The sequence below is a fragment of the Caloenas nicobarica genome, chromosome 5 (genome assembly GCF_036013445.1).
Source record: "Caloenas nicobarica isolate bCalNic1 chromosome 5, bCalNic1.hap1, whole genome shotgun sequence".
Taxonomy (NCBI): domain Eukaryota; kingdom Metazoa; phylum Chordata; class Aves; order Columbiformes; family Columbidae; genus Caloenas; species Caloenas nicobarica.
Window position 1 is genome coordinate 25142138 of NC_088249.1, and position 23039 is coordinate 25165176.

A 23039-nucleotide genomic window follows, 5' to 3' on the forward strand; every position below is an offset into this window, starting at 1 on the left:
AAATAGATTATGAATACCTGCAATGCTTCAGTTTGACGTTTTATCCATACTTGAAGTACATAGCTGCGCAATCTGAGTGGAAACTGGAGATGCCTGGTAAGCTGCGGAGGAGCCGCTGTGCCCCGTGATGGCTGGTTGTGCTGTGAGAATTGTCGGAGTGGCTGTTTGGTGTGTGCGCCAAGCACAGATTTCATTGGAGCTTCTGAGTGTCATTTCATGACAGTCCAAACTCCTGCCAAGTGTGAGAATTGCACTGCTTGTTGTCTGAGCAGATCTGGAAAGCAAGATCATTTACTGACTTACTGGAGAGATGCTGTGGGTAGTAACGATCAGGTAAATACAGCTTTTCAAATTCCAGTAAAGTGACATAACGGGACTTGGTCTTGGTGCCCTTCAGGGCTCAGCCTCAGGAGGCAGGTTTATGTGGCACTTAAATCTGACAGGTATTGTTCAGCATCATCTGGACGTCAGATTTGGTGATAAAGTGATGAAGATTTCTGGCTTTTTCCCTGGAACTTCCTGAAGCAAATGCTGCATCCTCTCGTGTAAACAGAGTTGCAGGAGGTTAATTTTTATCTCTACAGACCACAGGGTTTCTATGGATAACTGCCTTGCTTAGCGCAGCTGGGAAGTAGCTTCTTTAGCTTTCTGTTATATAAATGAGTTTCTTTTGTTAGTGTAACCTATTTTCTGCTTTGTTTTTAATTAACTTAATCTTGAAAGGTAAGATAAGGAGCAGGAGGGACAGGCCCCTTGCCCATGGTAGAGAGAGGTGCTGTCCTTTCACTTGCTGCAGCCACAGCACACAGCGTTCAGAGCAGGCTGTGTCCGTGGGTGTCTGCTCTTCGTGCTCCAGGTCGGATTTTGTCACACAGTCTGATCACTGTGTGCAGCTTGTGTTCCAGGAACCAAGTCCATGTACTTAATACATACAGGCTACTATAACCTTTCTGACTTTACAAGTATAGGGAGTCCAGCAAGGCATGAGTGTGTGGTGAAACCTGGACCTTGAGCAGTGTGGAGAAATGCGCTTCTGATTGTTCTGCCGTCCTAGAAATGAATAAAAATTGGGTTTGTTTGTATTTTTAGCAACAATCTGAACTAGTAATACGAAGATGGAGGGATTCAACTTTTTTGGGGTAACAGGGTCTTCCAAGTCTGAAATTATTCCATTCTCTCTGTGGGGTGATTGAGTCCATGCTTGTCCTGCAGCATCTTAGTGCAGCTAAGTTTTGTTTTGCCTGCAGCTTTCAGTATCATTGTGGGCACAGAGTATACTGTTTTGGTGGAGGAATAACTGTGTTTTTGCAGTTAACTTAGTTAAAAGCTAGAGCAAATATTTAACCCATAGAGAGAACACGGTATCTGTTCAGAAAATATAGTTACATTCATAAGTAGTTTGCAACCGTTAAGGTGAGTTGGAAGGAAAAAAAGGGTTCTTACAGTGGCAGTATTACCAAACTAATGACCCCTGTACGATCCACTGGCTCTACATACAGGGGCAAGCTGGCAGCTCTGGTTGTCCCTATCATTGATGACAAGGGTAAAACCAAATAATTCATTTTAGCATCCTGGTGAAGTCTTTCAGGCAAACTTAGAGCCTTTAGAAAACAAATAATTGGCTAAAAATGGCGCAGCAGCTGGATTAAGCTAAATAGCAGTTTAAACAATTTAACATGGATAATGTTTTAAAATGTCTGTTGTCACAATCTGTCATTTAATAGCTCGAGTACAAAGGCTTATCCAAAGGCCTTTGAGAATTAAACTAGAAGTAGAAAGGAGAATAAAGAAATGGCAGGAATGAGGCATGGAAGAGTTCTGCCACTGAACTAAGCCTGTGTGGAAATAATGGTGGGAGCAGAACTGAGCTGCAAAAGAAAAAGCCCTTGCTTGGCACACTTCACCTAAGCAATTGCAGAAAAAGTGGGCTGGAGACTTCTTTTTTTTGGTAACTGCTAATTATGGGCTGTGGTGGCTGTATTCATACTCAAGGCTGAAACTGTGTGTGTGTGCAGAGAATGGGGGAATGGCAGCAGGACTGCACATGGGGCTTGCTAAAAGCAGTTTCCTTCTCTATCGTAAAGGGTCCATCACAGCTGACAGCATTGGGAGTCAGGACACAAGGTTCAAGTTGAAGCTGAACTGACAGAACAGCCAACAGCCTCTAGCAGAAGTCTTTAAATTGTACAATAGTCAGTAAAAATAGAGCTGGGGTCTAGCCCAGAGCCAGAGTGGCACAGACAAACTGCAGGGAAGTGCCCATCACTGCAAGGGAAGAAGCAAACAGCAACCTCAAGCAAACAGGTAGACAACACACCTAATGCACAAAATTATTAATGCTGCAGTTTGCTACTTTTTTGTATTTTTTAAGTTCTGCTTTTTTATGGAGCCCAGCAATCACTACAAAACGTGCATGGGCACAACTAATATATAAAATGCTTTGTTTTAAAATGTTTGCCACCATGTTCTTGACCATTTTGCTGCTTTTTTGTGATGTGTATGTGGTATACTTGCTTCTGTGCTTGGTCTAGGCAAGCAAGAAATTCTACCTTGCTTTGCAGTTTTAATTATCTGTATTATCTGTTAGGATGAGCATGCATAGAGATATCCCCTGCCCCATCCTATGTGGCCATTTTGTTGAGTAAGAGTAAGAGTTGAAGGAACTGGGGAAGTGGTATTTTTGTCCCTCCCGGCTTCCCAAATGCCAGTGTTAAAATCTGAAGACTAAAAAACTAAATTCATCTTGAGAAAGTAAAAAAAAAAAACCACCCTAATATTAGTTTGCTGCAGCCATTTCATCTTCAAAGGCAAAGGTCTGGTGCCGCTGAAGCATCATCACATAGCCATGACTCCTCCTTCCCCTGTCATTAAAAAAACCCATAAACACATTTTCAGTAAAACACCACCCCCCACTCTTGGTTTTGAAGAGGTGGGAGACTTGCTCTACATTTTGTCTTCCCCTTTGTAAAGCTCTCCTGTGTGGTCATCAATGTAGTATGTTTGTAGTAGGGAATGATATTAGTTCCTCTTCACTTGAACTGCTTCTATAGTACCATGTTAACAGTGACAGTGCATTCATTTTCAGGAGATTTTTATTAACAGTTTTGTTTTCACATTCTATTCATAAAGCAGCAAGCATCACTTTTGGCATGCAGAGATTCCCTGTACAGCTGAACAAGGACAAAGCAGCTGGGCTTTTAAAATATGGTTCACATGATTTAATTTTATACACCTCTGAAGAGATTACTCAAGTTAGAAATACTTAATTTAAAATTACTATTGTACAATGGAAATCACTTATTCACAATATTCATAGTTATTTCATTCTTTATTTACAAAATACTATCCTGAGAATTTTCTATTAAGCTTCAATTTGAGCAAAGGAGTTTATGTATACCTAAGTAACAATGGTTACTTAATGTAAGGAAAAATGCCATTAGGAGAGTACAGAAATGGTTTGGCACATTGCTCAAATGACTGTCAAGTCTCCTGTGGTGGTTCTGGTTGTTCTACAGCTGATGGATTTGACTGAGGTGGCTCAACTCTATTTTCAGGATGTGGTGGTGGAGGCAAAAATCCAGGTCGTGGAGGCGGATAGTGAGGGTAAGATCTCATCGGAAATGGATTTCTTACTGTGAGAGAAGCAAAGTATTCCAGTTAGTGTCAGCTGTAACAGCAAACACATACCTCCTGCTACCCCACAGAGCTTGCTACTCAGCAACAGCCTCACTCAACAGATGTCACGAAACAGACCTCAGTTAAGTCTTCTGTTCCAAAGAGACAAAGATGCTCAGAAGGGAAGGACACATCAAGCACTTTTTTCAGTGGTTACCTCCACCAGACTCATGGCAGCAGCCAGTGTCTGTTAATGGGCTGCTGCTGCTGCCACCATCACCTCTGCTCTGTGGTGGCAGCACTTGGCTCCCACACCTGACAGATACTCTGGAAAATAACAGTAGTTCTGCACAGGTTAATCAGAGAACAGCGAGAGGCAGAAGCAGCCCTTCAGTCTGACACATCTTGCTCCACTAATGCAAACTCCAAGGAAAAACAATTAATTATGTCCCAAATGCATGCTTTTGTATGGACACTAGCATACCTCGAAGCTAAAGGATGAAGCTTTAAGATTTATATATGATGCAACCTTGTAGGAAGAAAAGGATTAAGGTAAACATCTACTTGCTTTCCCACCCTAACAATAACTCTTTAAATGCTGAAGTGCTATGTGTATTTTCCAGCCAAAGCTAGCATTTGTAAAAAACATTATCAATATAAGCAACTGTTTAGAAGCCAAAGTGTTCAATGCAATTAACCTTCATCAGAGAAGATGCTCCCAGTTAGATAAACTGAGAAGCAGTACGTGCAAATAAAGATTTAAGTGTTCACCCAGTGTGATAACTCACTACCTGCACAAAGCACATGTGTTCATCAACTTAGCTTGAAGTAAATGCCGGCAAACGCTACGTACTTGGCAGCGGAGGGCGTGGAAGCCCGAAGTCTCGTACTGGAAAACATTCACGTGGTCCGTATATGCCAGCAGGAGAAGGGGGAGGAAAAGGGGGCCCCCGTCTCATGAAAGGTGCTCTGGAATCCACTGGCATCATCGGTGGCCTGACTGGAGGGAAGGGTGGAGGAGCAAACCCCGAACCGACAGCTTCGCTTTCAGAAGCCAACGGCTGATCAGGTAGTGAGCTCTGCAACACAACAAAAACAGGGAGGTCAGCTTAGGGAAAGGGATATGAAGCAGGAACATCTCTGATCCCATCAGGCCCACTTTGATGTAGACACTCACACTGGCTCACGGCTCTGCTTTAGCTGCAGCAGAATCCTGAGCAAGGCTGTCTCAGCTTGCCCACAGTTTCATCTTTTGGGTTGTAATTAATTTTTAGCAGGTATTGTATTAGTCACGCAAAATTAATTCACAAGACAGTTAAGTGCTGTGTTAAAAGCACACAATTTTATAATTTGGACTTCACAATGCAATATAACATAACCAACATACTAGAGACAAATTTTCCTAAAAGTTTTGCAGAAAATTAAAGCTGCTTTAAATAAAATTTCTGTTTAGCTACTTACAGTAAGGTTAGAATGATCTTTCATCCCATTTCCACTTGGTTCTGTTTGTGGGCTATTTTCTGAAGGTGTTTGTCCATCTGTATGCAAAAGTTAAACAAGCTATTTAGCACTGACCTCCTTCTCCCCACCACTGATTTCAGTACTTTCTCTGAAATCAGGACATATAGGCAAGAAAAAAAATAAGTATTGCTGTACTAAGCAACTGTTCTGGGGGCAGATCAAAAGACAATCAGGAACACAAAGCTATGACCGAGTATCTTCTCCATTCTGTACAAGTTACATGTGAATTACAAGGGTGCAGCTTTTACCGAAGTTTCTTGTATCCAAATACGGCTTTTCCTTCCATTTTAGTTTTTTTATTTTTCCTTTTTTTTTTTTTAATAAGTTACAAGTGAATTTTCCTAGTGATACATCTTAACATTACTGTAGCAGTTCCACTCTCCCCTCCCTCCTGCTAATACTTTATTTCTTTGGTAAGTTCCAACTGCGAAGTTGGAGCCTGGATTTCAGTACTGCGAGACATTGCTGTTCTGAAGCCAGGTGGTATGTGTAGGATGTTCGGGTTTTTGTTGGTTTTGTTGTTTTCTTTTTTTAAACTTTTGTTGGACTTTTTTGCTATTTTTACAAATACTCACCCAAGCCTACTGAAATGAAATGCCTCTAAAAAGCACCATTCACGTACACTTAATGACCTGCTAAATGCTGGCAGCAAGATTATGTAGCAAAACCCTGTTTCCTTTAAGTAGGTTTTGAACTGCCCAAGAAGTGAATACAGCCTTTAATTTTCTTTTTTTTTTTTTTTTAACATTGTTGCTTGCCAGCTGCTGAAGAAAAGGGTAAAAATGGATGCAATGAGTTCAAAGACAGTGCACTCCTGCCCTTCAGTCAGCATCCAGGTGCTAAAAGAAAGACCTCAGTGGAACACAAAGTATTAGGAAGCAGAAGTGAAAGACAGGGAGGCTTGGGAAAGAGGGTAGGAACGTGAGTGGCTGTACAGACAGAACTGCCTTCCAGTAGAGAACAATTCCCTGTAAAACCTGAACCTTCTACCTGAAAAAGAATTCAGCATTCCCAGTTCCCAAACTGTGACAGCAAGTAAAAGGTTCTCCCTCTTATTGCCAGAAACTGGGCAAAGATGGTAAGTTACTACTAATCATATCAGTAACTGAATACTGGGTGGCAAAGTTCTGTTGGCAGTTTAATGGTTTCAGGCTAGCTGATAAATAAGACACATGTGACTTACTAGGCATTAAATAAGGATGAAAACTGCTTACTAAGTCTTAAGGCTTTATCTCTTAAACTGTTTCAGTGATACAGTTTAAGTCACCAAAACTTGCTGCTGAGTTTCTGGCTGTTGCTAAGTATCACTAACCAGAATTTACATAATTGGCCAATTTAAAACAAGTGGTACTTGGGTTGGTGAAATATGTGATTAAGTTGGGTGCAACTGCAAGTATGGTAAACAGTTTGAAGAAGGAGAATTCGGGACCTTCTAGTTCAGTAAACAAAGCCAGTGGACATTTGAAAATCTTTCCGTTATTCTTTCAGTCTTACTGACACCAGCTCTTTCTAACTTCACCAAATGTGGCATGGAAATGCACGTGAAGGTTTGTGATATTTTAACACTGTCGTGCCAAAACAGACTCAAGGCCAATCCTGAAAAAGAGACCGTTACTGTTGGTAACAGGGAAAGACTGAACCAAGGCCAGCAGGTGTTAAAAGGTTTTAACACAATGGAACATCAGGTCCATAGTAGCTATGAAGTTGTCCTCTTAGCACAACTTACTAAATATAGTCAACATATACCAAGAATCTCCATTTGATAGTATCATGAAAGCAATTTTCACCTGTTTTATCAAAAGACTGCATGTTGTAAGTTCGTAGTTCTGCTGGTCCAGAAAGCCTCCCAGTATTTGGAGGATTAGGGAAAAATCTTTCTTGTCTTCGAGGAGGAAGAACTGGATCAGAGTAAGGCTCACCTAACATTGAAGAAATCACAAAACAGGTCAGCTAACATTTATTCCCCGCATTCCATACAACTGTAGACGAGCACAATTATCTGGATATCTCATGCTCTTGTAAATATCCAAACTGACTATTCAGAGTGAGCAAACAAATCTTAAAGAAACCCAAACATAGGAATCCCACCAAGTATGTACTACAGCTTACATTTCTAAGGATCTGCAGAAGACAAAAGTTCATTGATTTTTGGTTTAACATACAGTAGAATTTCAAAAGTTATGATTGCCTAAGTTATAAACAGCGGGGACTTGAAACAAAGGTTCAGTATAGCAGTGAAGGTCGAAGGCAAAATAAGGTACTATATGTTTTAAGCCATTCTTAGACAAGAGTGCTGTTTTCTGTTACGTTTCATAGTGCTGTAATGTGTTTCCACCAATTCCTTGCATCAGATCTAGCAATCAAGCATGCAGGTACAAGACAAACTGCATCAGTGAGATCTAAGCGCAAAGATGGGGTAAGAACACAGTGCAAGTCAAGGAAACACAACGACCTCTCTGCAATGTCCTGTCAATAGATCAGATCTGGCAAATGAGAAATTGCATCCTGAGCAGACTTTGAGTTTTATCATCAGGCTTTCACACATATGTGTAGCAACTACAACATTGCTTGCTGCATCTAATAATTGAGGTACTTTAATCTGTGTACTTTACCTAATTTTTAACTTTTTTTTTAAACTTGTAGCATTTTTCCTTCTTTGTTACAGGTACACAGGAAGGTTGTCCTTCCCCCCACATTGCTTACTTTAGAAATATCAGTAGTATCCTCTCCAATTATCTCTGTCTTCCTTGAGTGACGATGTGAAATACAGATGCTTAGCTGAAGTAAGAGTGAAGACTGATTTTGTTGTTAAATATCAGAGGCAGTATCAACATGAAATATGTACCCAACAGGATGATTGTACCATGGTACTCCTGTACTATTAATGTAAAATTTTTTTTTAAAAAAAAGTATTTTTCAACATTAGCTAGCTTTTATTTATTTATAGCTAATGTGCCATTAAAGCTTTTTACTTCTTCAGATCTCTTATTAATCATCCAGCCCAGACAGGTCTATTGATGCACTGAACAAACCTTCAGTAAAATGATAAAACCAAACAGTTGATTGTACACTGCTAGTAACAATATACATTTAAAAGACGGCACAAAAGAAGTGCAACTGAACTGCACCATTCAAGAAGGGGGGAAAAAACCTACTATTAAAAAACCCTTTCCTGTGCAATTGCACATGCATTTCAAGAAAACATTTCATATTTTTAAGCAAAAAAATACTTTAATATATATTCACTGCAAGTCAGTAACCCCATTTTTCCACAGATACAGTAGCTAAGCAGAGTATTATACCTGGTGGAGGCAGAATTATCCTGCGTTCTCTATCCCAAGGTGGGGACAGGGACCCAGTATCTGATGGTGGTCTGTGGGGATCAGTTAATCTGTCAGAACTCAGCTCTCCTCTTTCATTACCAGCTTCATACATGGCAGTTGGTCCTCTGGATCCTAATCAAAGAAATCAGACAGCTATTTACCCAGGTACTTTAAATCCTCTATTATGGCTTTCTTCATCAAGTCTGAAAATAGTAGCATGAATCATGGAACGCCAACACTGTCAAGATTTGAGAGGTGCGTGGCTCCACAGGACTTTCCAGCTGTTTTCTGATGGCCAGTTACGTTTAATACAAGTGTTTAAAAGGTTTCTTCGGAATGAAAAAAATCTTAGTTCAACAAGAGTGTTATCTAGAGAACCTGTACTTTTAAAAAAAAATAATCATTTTAAGAGTTTCATTTAATTCGAATCAGAGAAACTAGTGGCCTCAAGATAAATCTTCTCAGTGCTAAAAAACCTGCTGCTAATCAAACTAAAAATTAGCACACTGAAAATTAACACTTGCATCATGACAAAATATCCATGTTACATTCACTCTTCTGGTTCTTTCTAATTCTTTATTCAAGAAAAAAATACGAGAAGACCAGGTAAACACATAACCAAGTGCAAGAGAAATTGTGAGAATCTGTGGTTTTAGGTTGCAAGCTTCCTTTAAAATAGATTTTGTCTGAAAAATGACAGAAATACTGAATTCTGGTATCACACTCTAATTCTCTGAAATTTGAAGCCATTTTGCATCTTGTACAGTGAGATGAGCACTATAACTGTTCTGTAGCTGGCATTATTGAAATACATCATTTGTTTAATCTACCCAAGTTACATTAGTGCTGCCTTTGCACAGTCTCTTTTCTTGCTAATCCTGCATCCTGAAATCCAGTTTTTACTCTTCCTCACCAGCAGAAGGTAATCTGCAATTTGAAGATACACTGGACGGTTCAGTTTCGTTACTTACTGTCTCTATACAAATAAATTGTCAAGTATGATTTTGCTTGTGTGTTGTATAGCTAGAGTTGAACATTCAATCTCAGACTTTTTCCTGACTTTGAAAATGAATCAACTTTCATATGTACTGGATATGCTTTTTACAAAGAACTAAGATAAATAAATAGTCCATGCTGGTCTTCTAAAAAAAAAAAAAATAAAAAATCATCGATATTGACTAGTGAAATCCCTATAGAAGAGACATTTAGACATACACCCATTGAAACCTGTACTTATTTCATGGGAAGTAACAGTAGTAGTAAATTAAATTATAGCTTATTACCTGTAACAGATGCTGAACTCCAGTCCAGTATTTACCTACACTATTTCCATCAACATCAAAAATACAAAGGAATAGTGGTTTTCCTCCCTTACAACTCACAACATCACAGCTTGCTTTGCACCTATGCATCAAGCTCTGCATTTGACTCCTTAAACACATCCTTCCTGGTCCCTTTTATCACTAGGGAAGAAATTGTCTCCACATATGACTGCCTCAAATTTAGAACAAAGGGAGGAAAACAATTTATCCAATCAGTAACTTCCTAGTATCGTGACCTTCAACAAAACTGTCTCATGTTACTGACAACACAGGTATCCTCTCCTTCTCTCACCAACTGTAGACCATGGAGATGGAAGTGGCAGTATCCTTTCTTCAGAAATCTAATTGACTCTTGTTTACTTTGAAATCACAAGTTTCTAACAGCAGAACCCCACTTCTCCAAGAAGTAAACCAAGACTGATTAAGTTTGGGTTTTCACTTTTCTCAATGAATGCTTCTAAAATGAATTCCCTGACCAACCCACTCGTAGCAAGTAAATTTTCCATCGTACTGTTACACATTAGACAGCTTTAGAAGCAAGTCGGAAAACAGGAAGAGTTTGTCTGATTAACTGTTTACATTGAATCGGTTGGTTTAATACTTTTTGTCACCAGCAAGAGGAAAAGGTGTGACAGGTTTACAGTAGAGGAGAGAGAAATCCAGAACAGATACGTTTTCAAATTTAAGAATTGTACCTCTTCCTCCTCCTCCACCTGGAAGCAGAGGTGAAAGCCTTAAAGGACCCTCCAATAAAGTTGGAGGGGAAAGAAAAGCTCTTGTTTCAGATGAAGGCCGGCCCATTGGTGAGGGTCCATATGGGGAATGCTCTGGAACAGTTAAAACAAAATACTCAAGTTCACAATATTTAGTTCAGCAAACTGTATAAAATAATTAACTTCTCAGGTGAAGTTTAAAACTAAATTGTATAAGTGAAATAAAAATGGTGCTCTAATTACAATGTGTATCATATTCCCAGTCTACTCTCATCGATACTACAAACGCTCTTAGTTTCAACAGAATACTTGACATGACCTAGAGTCACTTATGACCCAATTGTTTTTTTAAATGACTGTTATTTGTACATACACATGGCCAAGATAGTTTTCAAACAATTACATATGTGTGGTCTTGGGAAACAAAGCCATAAACCAAAACAATTAGGCTTTATTTTACAATTCAATACTGTACCTCTGCCAAATGGTCTAACTGGAACATCAAGAGCATATGGATCTTTTTCTAAAAGGTCAAGTTTAAATTCTGCTTCAGTTAATCTGCAAATAAACAACAATAAAAGTAGTAAATAACCAAGAACTGCAGAAGTTTTAACTGGATTGCACTGTTTACTGCTAGGCTTTCTACATAAAGGGTATTTTATTCCTTAAAGAAAGAAAGACAAAGGATGTCACAGAACTCTGAACTTAAGAATTCCTGAAAGCATTTCTCTACGTTGCTGTATTTAAACCATAATTCAGAAGCTGAAGTGGCATGTTAGATGTCACAATTCCTAGCATCATGTTACTCTCACGAGTACTCTAAACTACATTCCAAGTACTAGTTAACTTCATACCTAAAAGGTTCCTCTCAACCACCACCACTTGATCTGTTAGCTCAGTCTTAACTTCTGAGATAAGCTGTAAAATCATCAGGTAACCACAACATCTGGTTGATACATACTTATTAAAAAAACCCAAAATAAAACACCACCACCCCCCACAAAAAAAACCAAAAAAACCCCCAACCACCACAATCACAACACCCCCAAAACCTTTGAGTTCCAGTGCTACATTCTGTTTCTTTCCTGAAATATTTCAATACTTCATATAATTCTTAAGTTCTTATTTTTTTGCACGTTATCATTAAAGGAACACTCAAATGACTCTTTCTTCTAGAACTCCAATGGAACACTGTGCTCTCTCTGCCCTGTTTGCACCACAATTGATTAACATAGGTCTAGAAAATACCGAACTGCATAAATCCAAAACATAGATGTCAAATTGCATTTGTTTACTTCAGGACTGCACTTACTTTTGTCTGTTATGTGCATTTTCTTTTTTAATATCACTGAGGTGTCTTTCAGCTGCTCGGGCTGTCAGCTTTAGGGAGAGACAAAAGTCAAATGCTTAGATATTGCTGTTTATTAATTAAATGCTTTGTAAATGTGACAGGTCCTAGATCCAAGACATTATTTTCCTATCTGAAGTGTGTGTGCCGTATTTTCATGCCTAGTGTATAAAGCATATGAAACAGAGCCTCACATACATCACCAAATAACATTAGCAGCTCTACTATCCAAATTTTTAGATGAATGATATGAATTTCCTGCAGGTTCTTAAAACTGCAGAAATGAAATTCTTTGGCTGTAGCTGCTTTGAAGTATCTAGAGAATATGTACAAGATTTGAAGTCTCAAATCTTATATAAGAAAGTTTTATTTTAAAATCACAAAGTTAAAGACTGTAAAAATATGATCGTGAAGTACTACAGCTTTTAACAGGATTTTCAATATAGACCACTCTATGAAACTGAAGAATGTATTAGTCGGGAGATATTTTAAAGTTTCCTGTTTGGGGAAAAAAAGGTACAAATGGATTTCATAGCAACATTCTTAGGAAGCTGTCAATGGAACATACTGTTCTCACAGGACATAACGTCTTCCATTAGTAGCTAAAAGAAATGAATAACATCCATGGAAAATACTGAAATGGCATTGAAATAAGGCCAAAAGCTTTTACTATTAGCAAAATGTCACACATTTATTAAATGGTAACATGTTATCCAGCAGATTTATTGCTATAGCAAATAATATTCTCATATCTTTCTACTGTGCTTGTATGTATCCGACTTAATTATTCCAACTATTTTTACGGAAGAAGTACTTTTAACATGCTTTTGTGTATTTCTGCAAGAAATCTGTATGTTTGAAGGTGACAGGTTAGAGTTAATTTTGATTGTTTTTTGTAAGAAACAAAAAAGTGATAAAGCAAGCTATTCAAATAACAGAAAAAGAAGATGCATGAAGTTCAGAAAATTCAGTATTTGGAACTTACCCAGTTATCATGAGCTTTCTTCTCATGTGAAGTAATCTGTGGAAGAAAGATTCATCAGATCATTATTCATCTAAAAAATAAAACTTGAGTATATGCCCTTATTCATAAATTTTATGTGTGAATCATTTATAATGAAACATCGAAACTTAAAATTTAACTTTTTCATAAAGTTATCTGGTGATTTCTGCTATTAAATTGTATCAGTCAAAACCAGATTGCATTAAGAACGGGAAGGAGAGAAAAAAAAAAAAGGCAAAGAACCACCTAACAAAACTAAGCCAAATGTAGTATCACAACCTGGCTAAAAGTGGTACTTCAGCTGCAATAATATCCCTTCTACTTGGCACAGATCTAAGTAACACAAAGCACATACCTGATTCTGATAAGAACGAATGGTTCTTTCTAGCTCTTCTTCAAGATCTTTTGCTCGCTGTCTGTAACAAAATCAGGATTTATGACATTGTAATAAAATGTGGAGGAAAGTAACTTTAAACATAGTAAACACGAGGTGTACTCAGATTTTTTTTTTTTAATCCAAAAGACAGTATTGTCACCTAGGTCCAGGCGATACAGAAAAATTATAGTAGCAGTGGAAATTCTAGGCCCTAGATTAGTGCAAACAGGAATGTAAACAAAATAACAGAACCAAAAAAACTAACATCTCCCCAGCTTTTCAGTGGTCTGTGCTATGTTTCCACACACACCCTAGCAGGCAGCCTCACCCAGCTCAGCAAATGTACCAATGTGGCTGGAGCATCGTGCTGTCACATGGTACTGCAGTCAATCCTGGGGGACGGTCACTTGCACTAACGTTATTTCAAGACCACAGAAAGTACAATGCCACCTTTGCTGCCAGCTGCCCTGTGCACAGCCTCGCCAGGTTCTCCATTCTTTCAGCAGGTGGGCCAAAAACACCTTTATTGTTGAATTATACTCCATTTGCAATATTAATATTCTCTTTAAGATGTCTACAATGTTCACATTCTAGAGTAAATCAAGAAGGGTGAATTCTGTCTTCCTGTATGACTACTGAAGAATGTCTACAAGAACTTTACAATTTGGAGAAGAATTAATCTAATTAACTCTTCAGGAAGCATTGTTGGTCAGTATCATTCAGTGAGGGTCAATTATCCCATAAACATTGAAGGAAGATGGCAAATATACATTATAGATTGAATAATTACACCATAGTTTGAGAAACCACAGGAACAAACCAGAGGTATCGAGTTGATGTAACACAAAATATAGCAAAGCAGTTAAAAAACAACTACAGAAAATATTCCTATATCACAGTATGTTAGTAAAGAATTTCTAAACAACAGTACTATTTGACAAGCTTAGAGATACAGAAATACAGTAACTATACAACATAAATATGTTAGGATCTACAGGAAAACTGAACATCGCATTTATTTCTCAGCATTCTCTTAACTCCATATTTTTATCTCTGTTCAGTAAAGAAAACTAGATTAGAGACCCACTTCTACCATTCCATTAAAGTGAACATGTCAATACAACTAGCATTCAAATGGAGGAAAAGTTGCTAGTGATCTTCCATACCTAAACTTTTTAAGAAAGCAAAAACTCCCTTAGTATGTATTATTACACCCAAAGCGGCATGTAACATACACAAAAACCAAAGAAACTGGAAGAAAAGACATTCACTTACACTGGCGTTTCTGTTAATTCTCTATTGCCTTTTGTTCACTTAGGAACAAGTGATTACAGTAACTAAAATCTGTAATTACCTGTAGCTGTTTAGTTCTTCAGCAGCATGATTAATTTTTTCATCTACTTTAGAAAGCTTTTCTTCTTTCTGTAGGCGTTCTCTCTCTTCTACTGTCAGCTTCCTTTAACAAAATTCAAAAACTATGGTTAATTCTGTTTCAAATCAACAATTTTGTAGTTAGTCTGTCAAGAAAAACTTGTCCAATTATTTAGGCGTGATGAATACATTATATTTATGCAGATAAAGAGTTGTATAGGCAACATATGAAATACCATAAATAGCACTAGTTTGCACTAGTTTGTACTCAAACTGTTGTGTTGGGTTTATTTGTTGGTTTTGGGGGTTGTTGCGTTTTTTTGTGGTTTTTGTTGTTGTTGTTTTTTCCCTTCTTTCCCCAGTTAAGTAACTGGTCTATGTGAAACAATTAGATTACCACTATTCCTAAAAGGAATCTGGAAGGCAATCCATATCCCCAAAGATGGTTTCTTTCTGGGGGGGAGGAGGGAGTAGGTACAGAGGGAGGGGGAAAAAAAAAAATGCAGCCACAAATTAAATCAAATCAAATTAAAAACCAGACTACACTGACTTCAACTGATTTGTTCTGGTACTTTTTTACATTTTAACATAATTCACTTAAGAAAAAGGTTATTAGCTATTAAAAATTTCTTTGCAGGTCCCTCTTTCTTTACACCTTATCAGACACTACAGATGAGAAAACCCATATTCCAGACCACAGATTATGCACAAATTAATTCTGCACAACACACATGGAGACTGCTGTGCACAGCCCTGAACGGATAAACTGGTCATTTTCCCCATAAACAGCAGTCCTTTGCAATCAAACTATCTAAATCATGGGCCTTTTGAACATGGGTTAAACTTATTTTCTGCTCAGTCTCCATTTCCTACTTTTCTATTGCCCTTGTTTGAAGACACCTAGCTCTATTGCCCTTGTTTGAAGACACCTAGCTTTTTAAATGATGCCTTTAACACTAATAGCCATTTTTATTCTGCTATCTCATCATGCCAGCTCTTCCCCGCTCCTTTTTGGCTTTTCTACATTTCCTGAGCTTCAGTGTGGTATTTTAAAAATATCATCCACATAGTCTGCAAGCATTTTTCCTTTCTGACTGCTTCTTTTTAATAGGTTCCTTCCCACTCCCCCCCATCCTGGCTCTTTTTTAATGTTGATGTAGTGGATTTCTATGTTTTGTTGCATCTACAAAGACGCCAACTACCTATACCTACATAGATATAAGACAGAGCAGATTATTGAAAGTAATACTTTAAAAAGGTCCTGCATACTGCTCAGTACAGGATCAAGACTTGTGCTCCTTCTCTTGCTACCTTTAAGATTATGTCTGCTCCTTGAAGAAATAATTTCTGGCTAGTGAAACTGTAATTTTACCATCAGGCCCTAAAATGATGCTCCCTGCTCTCTCCCTGCCCCATCCATGCACACACTTCTGAAGATTACTACGTGACCCAACCCAATCACATTTATTTGTAGTCCTTAACATACTTCTGATTTTAATCAGTAAGTCATAATCTCTACTATCATCATCTTGACTCTGATAGTATAGCCCTCATATTCTGTCTGTCTTGGTGATGAAACCTGATTCACAGGGTTTCTATGTTGCTTACTGATAATAGTTAGCTTGCCCATGTTTTAACTCTAAGCTTAATTTTATATGCAGCAGGGGTGTCAAACTCATTTTCACTGGGGGCCACGTCAGCCTCGCGGTTGCCTTCAAAGGGCCAAATGTAAGTTTAGGACTGCATGAATGTAACTACTCCTACATGCTGACATTACTACCTCTCTTTACTATATAAAATATACCTCGCAGTTAAAGCATCTACTGATTGTCTTCCTTTCAGCAACTTTGATAGCTGTATTACATCATATCTTAATTTAAGAAAAAAAATTAAAATCAAGCTTTCAACTTTACCTATTTCATTTCACAGATTAAAAATTGGTTAATTGTTGTTTTATCTTTGTTTCTGAACTTGCTTGTGGAAAAGTCCTACTTTCATGGAAACAATTTCTATAAAACTGCTGTGATACAAATGTACACGAAAGCGTAATGTAACAGTGTCTCTACAGTTCGTAAAACTCTAGAAAGCTATATTCAAATTTTCAGTAATTTTCAGCCCCCTAAATCAAAGAGTTATAATCAAATCAAACAGTAAGCATTGAATATAAAAAGAGGAACTGGCACCTGTGTAGTTTCATTTCATTTTCTTGATAAAGCTCAGTCATTACTTTAAGTTTCTGCTGAAGCTTTTGAACTTCACTTTCAAAATGTTCATTTTCAGACTGCAAGGAAGCTTGCTGACTTTGAAGGTTTTCGATACGTTCTGTCAAATTCAGAGATAATTATATTGGAACAATGCACAATTTTAAAAAAGTATTTGCAATATTTTAGTATATTAAAAGTCAGTAAAAACCTTTGATCCTATGTTGATTTAATAATAAGCAATAATATGTTCATATATTTCAAGAAATATAATGAGAAGCAGTACTGCTCCTTTTGATGGAAAACCAGCAGCTATACTATCTACCTACCACAAAGTGCAGCACTGAGTGCGTATCTCGCGTTTGCTCTAAATCATATAGGTTCTTTGAAAACAATGCAGTTTTGTAATTCACGATATAAATTTTCATTTAGGACTCTTATTGTAATTATTCTACTAAAGGAGTAAAATCAGTACCATCACGTGCTCTTGCAGATTTACCCACACAAGGTCTGGCTGAGTCACCTGAAGGGACAACTCAGATTTGTCAAACTACCTTATCTTTCAAATTTAAACCAGTCATGTTTCTTCTCCTATTTACTATTCCTATGACTCTCTTCAACAAACACAGAAAGCTTCAAGTAAGCTTTAATATCTTTATGGGACAGAGTTGCAATCACTTTTGAAAACACACTAGCACAAAGAGTCGGTTTAAAGGACTATCAAAAACTGAAAAATACAGTTTTACAGAGCGTTTCATCACCCAAATAACAAGGCACAGCACAGTCAAATGTGATGGCTACTCTGCTGGCTGTTATCTCTGAAAGCAATAGCCAATTACAGGCTTTAATTTGAATTAAAGTGGCAGTGGTTTCATTTCATAACGTATAGTTCAGTATGTCCTACAAAACAAAGGAAAAAAACAGAGTAAGATGCTTTTATAGTTTCAATTATCTAAATGCAGTATTTCGGATTTTAAGGCAGCCGGGTTGGATGAGGGTTCGAGCAACCTGGTCTAGTGGAAAATGTCCCTGCTCATGGCAGGAAGGTTGGAACTAGGTGATCTTCAAGGTGCCTTCCAACTCAAACCATTTTATGATTCTATAACTCTTGAGCTTGCACCTATTGCAAACTAATTGCAATTAAGCTACCAAAAATTTAGAGTAAAACTCCATTGTTTCATGTCCAGAAAACAAATAAAGGTGGTATTATATATTAACATCACTTTGCCCACATATTTTAAGATTCTATAACTTCACGTTATAGAATATTTCAGAGTACAACAAAATTTGCAAATGGTGCTTTAGCATCTTTGATTGCTCTCCTTCTAAAAATCAAGGATTTAAAACAGCTTAGCAACTTCAGCTCAAACAGGCATTTTAAAAATCAAGTAGAACTATTAATGTAACTTAATTCAGTTTTTACTGCAAGTAATACTTACAGCCCATGACCCCATTTTACAAAAGTAACATCTTATTAATCTTAAAGGAAAAAAAACATTTAATTACCTGCAAGTTCTCCTTTAGCTTTACTTTCATCAGATAGTTTTGAATACATTTGATCTCGTTCTGTTTCCAGGGTCTTTAAACAAGCATTTAACTACAAAAGTAAAAAAAAAAAAAAGGCATTTTAAGATTATCAAAAACTGTTTGCATGCAAAAATATGTAATTAAACATTAAAAGATGATGAATTCTGTGATACTCATACCTACATGCAATTAAACTTACCATAAAAATTATATATATTCCCTCTAGTTTACCCCATTTCCGTCCACAAGTTTCTTAAAATCACATACCTTTGCAGCATAGATCAATTTCTTCACAGTTCGTTTTTGTTGATCATCTGATTGACAGAACAGAGTAATGCATCATGTATAAAGCACAAAGAAATTTGTGGAAGAGCTTACTACTATTTTTTAAAAATATATGTATCTAAAAAGCAACCCCCAACATACCATGGTAGGCATAGCATATTTGGAGGAAAAAGAAAAAACCAAAGGGGCAGGAGGGATACGCCTATATTCTAGTGCTTTGTTTGCCAATCAGACTCAGAATGGTCATGTTAGAAGTGACATGCTGAATACACACTCTAACATTTACTGGGCCATGGCCTATGGTATAATCAACATCAGCATAAAAAGAAGCTGCAGCAAGAAAACAGAGTAAGAAAGGCTCTTCTGTGCTACAGTTTTGAGGGCCCTTACATCTACACCCATCTGATTCCAGTGCTACCATACTGCCTGTAACAAGTACCACCTGCATAAGGACAAGGATGAAGAAACCAGGCTCTAAGGACCCACAGTGCAACTGCTGAGAGGAGCTTCAAGAAGAATGGAAAGCAAGGTTTCCACTTAAAAACATTTGAGAATCACTGCTTAATACTAACATAGGCTAAAGTTGCAAGAGACCAAGCACTGAGTCTTTGCATTGCTCTCTGATGATATGTATGCTTTAGCTACAGCTACACACTGCTAAATAGTAGCACAGGTGGTTATTCCAGATGTGTCCAAGCATCAGTTAATCATCTGACATGAATAACACTGGGTGAGTTTTGAAAATCCAACTTCTACAAGCTAATCTTTCAACTTTCCTAGAAGTTTGTTGGTTTTGTACTTCTAAAACATCTACTAAACATTTAAGATGGGAAGCTATACAAACCATACCTAAGGGCTCTCCATTCTCTGTCTCACCCTTTATATCTATGTCCCAGTGATTATCTTCAGCGTCATCATCTTCACCTATTGCTGAACTCCAGTCTTTCATCTTCAGTAAGTATTGTGTCAGTGACTAAGAAAAAACCCACACAAAACACAAAGAGTAAAATAAATACAAGCAATTAACACGTAGTTACCATTACAATTACTTTTACAGGATTTCTATCCTTAATTTAGTTCCCTTAGTACATTATGTGAGGTCCATATACAGGATTCTAGATGTCCAATATTACTTTTTCTATTAAAACATACCTGCAGGTCAACATGAGTGCCCTGTGAAGACTTTCCAGGCAGCCAAGTATGCATGCTTTTAGCAGGGCTTGTGTATATGAGGTACACACATGTAAGAATACACTCCCAACTCCCATGCTCCAAATTAAAAAAAAAATGCAAATACTCTATCAGAACTAAAAGAGTTTTTCCTTATTTAAGTGCTGGCTTCCAAGGCCATCAGACTGCTCCACTGTGCTGCTAAGCAAGCTTTTTTGCTTAGCAGGAAATAAGACATTAGAAAATGAAGACAGCAGACAAAGACTCAAAACAGCTTAAGGCATATTAAAACATGGAGATGTTAAGTCTTTCTTGGAACTCTGTGATCAGCATCAGTCTGAATGATGTGATTCGATGCTAGCCGTCATAATTTACCTTGACTTGACTCTCTTTATTTTTCAATACTTCTTCTATATCGGCTTTGGACGATTCAAACATCTTGGTCTGTTCATTTAGTTCACTAAATCGTTCACCCCATCCTTCAGCTTCTTGTAAAAGCTAAAAAGATAAATACCAGATTAGTGTGATTGTCTATTACAACCAAGAATCAAAGATGAATAGTACTTGGGCCTGTTCTGTATATTATATACACCTAAGCAGAATTTTAACCTCTCACCCATCAGTAAGATTTAACAGAGACAGACTACAAGACAGCTGAACCTCAAGAGTTGGAAAATAAGACTTCTATGTTGTTGTGCAGTTGCTTTAGCAACCGTTAATAATCCACTCAGTTTAAAAAAACTGATGTGACAATAGCAATGGATATAAAATAGTGACAATTTGTGTAACAGCTACAAACACTGGGAATAGATGGAGAGGAGAACACTCATTCCCCAATATGTACACATGCTTCTGAAATTGTACCTGTCTTTACAAGTTGTAAGAGGTCAGTGAGGTAAGGGAAACCAGGAAGCTTTTAAAACAGATATTTAAATTCATGTGACTTGCAAAACTATATTATTTCTCCTACTCTAGTTCACACCTCTTAAAGAAAATATTTTATTTTAAAAAAGCTTTCCTGTTAATGAAAGTCACAGCAGCTATATGTCATCAACACCTACTAGTACGTATCTTTGTAACCAACTGTGGTTAACTAAAAAGACAGGTAGATTCCAAGGTTACATTTTAGAGATATCCCCTAGTAAAATCTCATTTCACAAAAATACTTTACAGCACGCTTAAGCACCAGTTCATTATAAATTACCACTGCAACATATTAACTAAGTAAACCATGCATTCATATTGCGAGAACAAAATTGAACTGATGCAAATTTCTGTTAAGACAAAGCATGCAGTAAAAAAACATGGGGTACAGTACAAAAAAATTTGCCTCAGTGTCAAAAGAATATTGCTGCTTAAAGCTGCACAACGGGCAATCAATTTAAAAGCAGTGAATGTACTGAAGGGAATAACTAGGTTGAGTAACAAGAACGTAACAGCCACTTATACTAAAAATAAAACTAAGAAATGGTAGTTAAACAGGAGAACTGCCATGCAAATTGACAAGCAAGCCTGAGCACTACTTATGAAAGATAAACTGGAAGGCATTAAACAAAAAGTATGTGACTAGAATTGAATGAACGCCACTTGGCCCACAACTGCACCCTTCAAGCAGTAAAAGTCATGTATGAATTTGCAGCATCATGCAAACTATGTATATTACAGGCAAAACAAAAATACTCTGTATGCTAATATTGCTCAGAAAACATATAAAGGCAACTACTTTTATCATTAAGCGTCATCCTCAAAGGGAAGCTAATGTTTCTTCATTAAGCCAAAGAGAAAAAAAAATGACATGACTTTATAGACCTGTAAGAACTAGAATAAATGGGAATGCAAGGATTTGAAATAAGTTAAAGCAATATATATTTCTAATGTTCCTGAAAAAAAAACCAACAACAAAACAAAGCACAGAAAGTCTGGAGTTGATTAACAGTTCCCTTGTTCAAACTAAAAGGCCCAATCCTCTCTCTGACACATCATAAACCTGAGACAGCATATCTGTTATAATGTTTAAGCTATGATGTGCCAGAAGATTATGACCCATTAGTGCAAATGGACAGAGGAAGAAAGTACTCTAAATTTTGTGAACAAATAACACCTTTGTTACCTTTTGAGCATAAGTGAAATTCCATCTTAAAAAAAAAAAAAAAGGGATATGGATGTTCTAATATAGCAAACTAACTCACATGCTAACAAACTACCTCATAAAAGAGAATACAAAAACAAAGCAGATACTTTCTCTTCTTTCCCTACCAGGTTCCATCAACTCTTATCAGATTATTTACCTACTAAAAAGCAAATGTTCTCAAATTACTAAAAACTGTAACAAAACTCAGTTAACAACATAGTATAGTAATTAATCTTAAATAATGTGGTTAAGGAACTACTATACCCCAGTTATTTTATCTGGAAGGAATGCAAAACCCCTTATTTTCATCTAGGAACCTGGCAAGTTAATTACATCCCAGGAGGTTTTCTTTTTTTTTCCCTGGTTTTGCTTGATATAAAAATGATTGCGTATAAAATGTAGAGTAATTGTCAGCACTTAGGATTATCTTACTCTAAGTACTGTAAGATTCCTTTAAGACACACACACATAATTGGATTATTTCTGTTTGAACCCAAGAAATTACCAGAGGGAGAAAAAAAATCCTTCTCTATTAAAACTTTGTGTACTGTTTCTCAAAATTTATTACAGAAGTATACTGCCACATTTGAAATAAAGCACCAGACTTCCTCCTCACAGAAACAAACGAAAAGCATGTATAGATTAGACAAAAAAGACTCTTGAAATAAAATAATTTTAAAGCAACTTCATTCTCACAGTGGTAACACTGAAATCTACTGTTTCTCCACTCACAACACCTAATAAAATTATCCTCCTTTTTTTTTGTAGTCACAAACATGTAGTCCTTCTAAAATTAGAGAAAAATATGAAGTTTTACTGATAACAGAGTTCCGCAGAACCAAAAAATTCCCCTTGTAGAAAGCTTTCTGTTTCCAGTAACCTCTGGGGTTTTTTTCTGAATCAGTAAGTCTGATATGCACAATATTTTGATAGAGAGGACTAAAGCACTCCCCAGCTTCTTAGAAGATGCTAAAAAACCCAACAGGCCTGTATTCCCTTCTTCGCAAGATATCTATCAGGTTACTATACATACAACAAGGAGATCAGTCACTCAGGAAAATAAGCATATGTCTATTAAAAAAAAAAAAAAAAAGAAAAAAAAAACCCAAACCAAAACAACCAATCAATGCAAA

At 37.1% G+C, this 23039-nt stretch overlaps 1 protein-coding gene across 5 annotated transcripts in view; it reads right to left on the reverse strand.

Annotated features, from left to right (window-relative positions):
* Positions 1-3074: 3074 nt before the first annotated feature.
* MIA2 (MIA SH3 domain ER export factor 2) overlaps positions 3075-23039 on the reverse strand; it is a 37307-nt gene continuing 17342 nt past the window's right edge. For 4 of the 5 annotated variants that reach the window (XM_065635296.1, XM_065635298.1, XM_065635300.1 and 1 more), the window contains 16 exons: positions 20151-20273; positions 19455-19578; positions 18588-18634; positions 18300-18390; positions 16776-16914; positions 14576-14677; positions 13201-13261; positions 12828-12863; positions 11807-11874; positions 10970-11052; positions 10477-10608; positions 8439-8591; positions 6924-7055; positions 5077-5153; positions 4469-4694; positions 3075-3632 (listed from right to left, as the gene is read on the reverse strand). In XM_065635296.1, the coding sequence (XP_065491368.1) occupies positions 3481-3632; positions 4469-4694; positions 5077-5153; positions 6924-7055; positions 8439-8591; positions 10477-10608; positions 10970-11052; positions 11807-11874; positions 12828-12863; positions 13201-13261; positions 14576-14677; positions 16776-16914; positions 18300-18390; positions 18588-18634; positions 19455-19578; positions 20151-20273 (1746 nt within the window). In that variant the 3' untranslated portion in view covers positions 3075-3480. The remainder of the gene's footprint in view (positions 3633-4468; positions 4695-5076; positions 5154-6923; positions 7056-8438; positions 8592-10476; positions 10609-10969; positions 11053-11806; positions 11875-12827; positions 12864-13200; positions 13262-14575; positions 14678-16775; positions 16915-18299; positions 18391-18587; positions 18635-19454; positions 19579-20150; positions 20274-23039) is intronic. The other variant, XM_065635301.1, reaches the window with a different exon arrangement.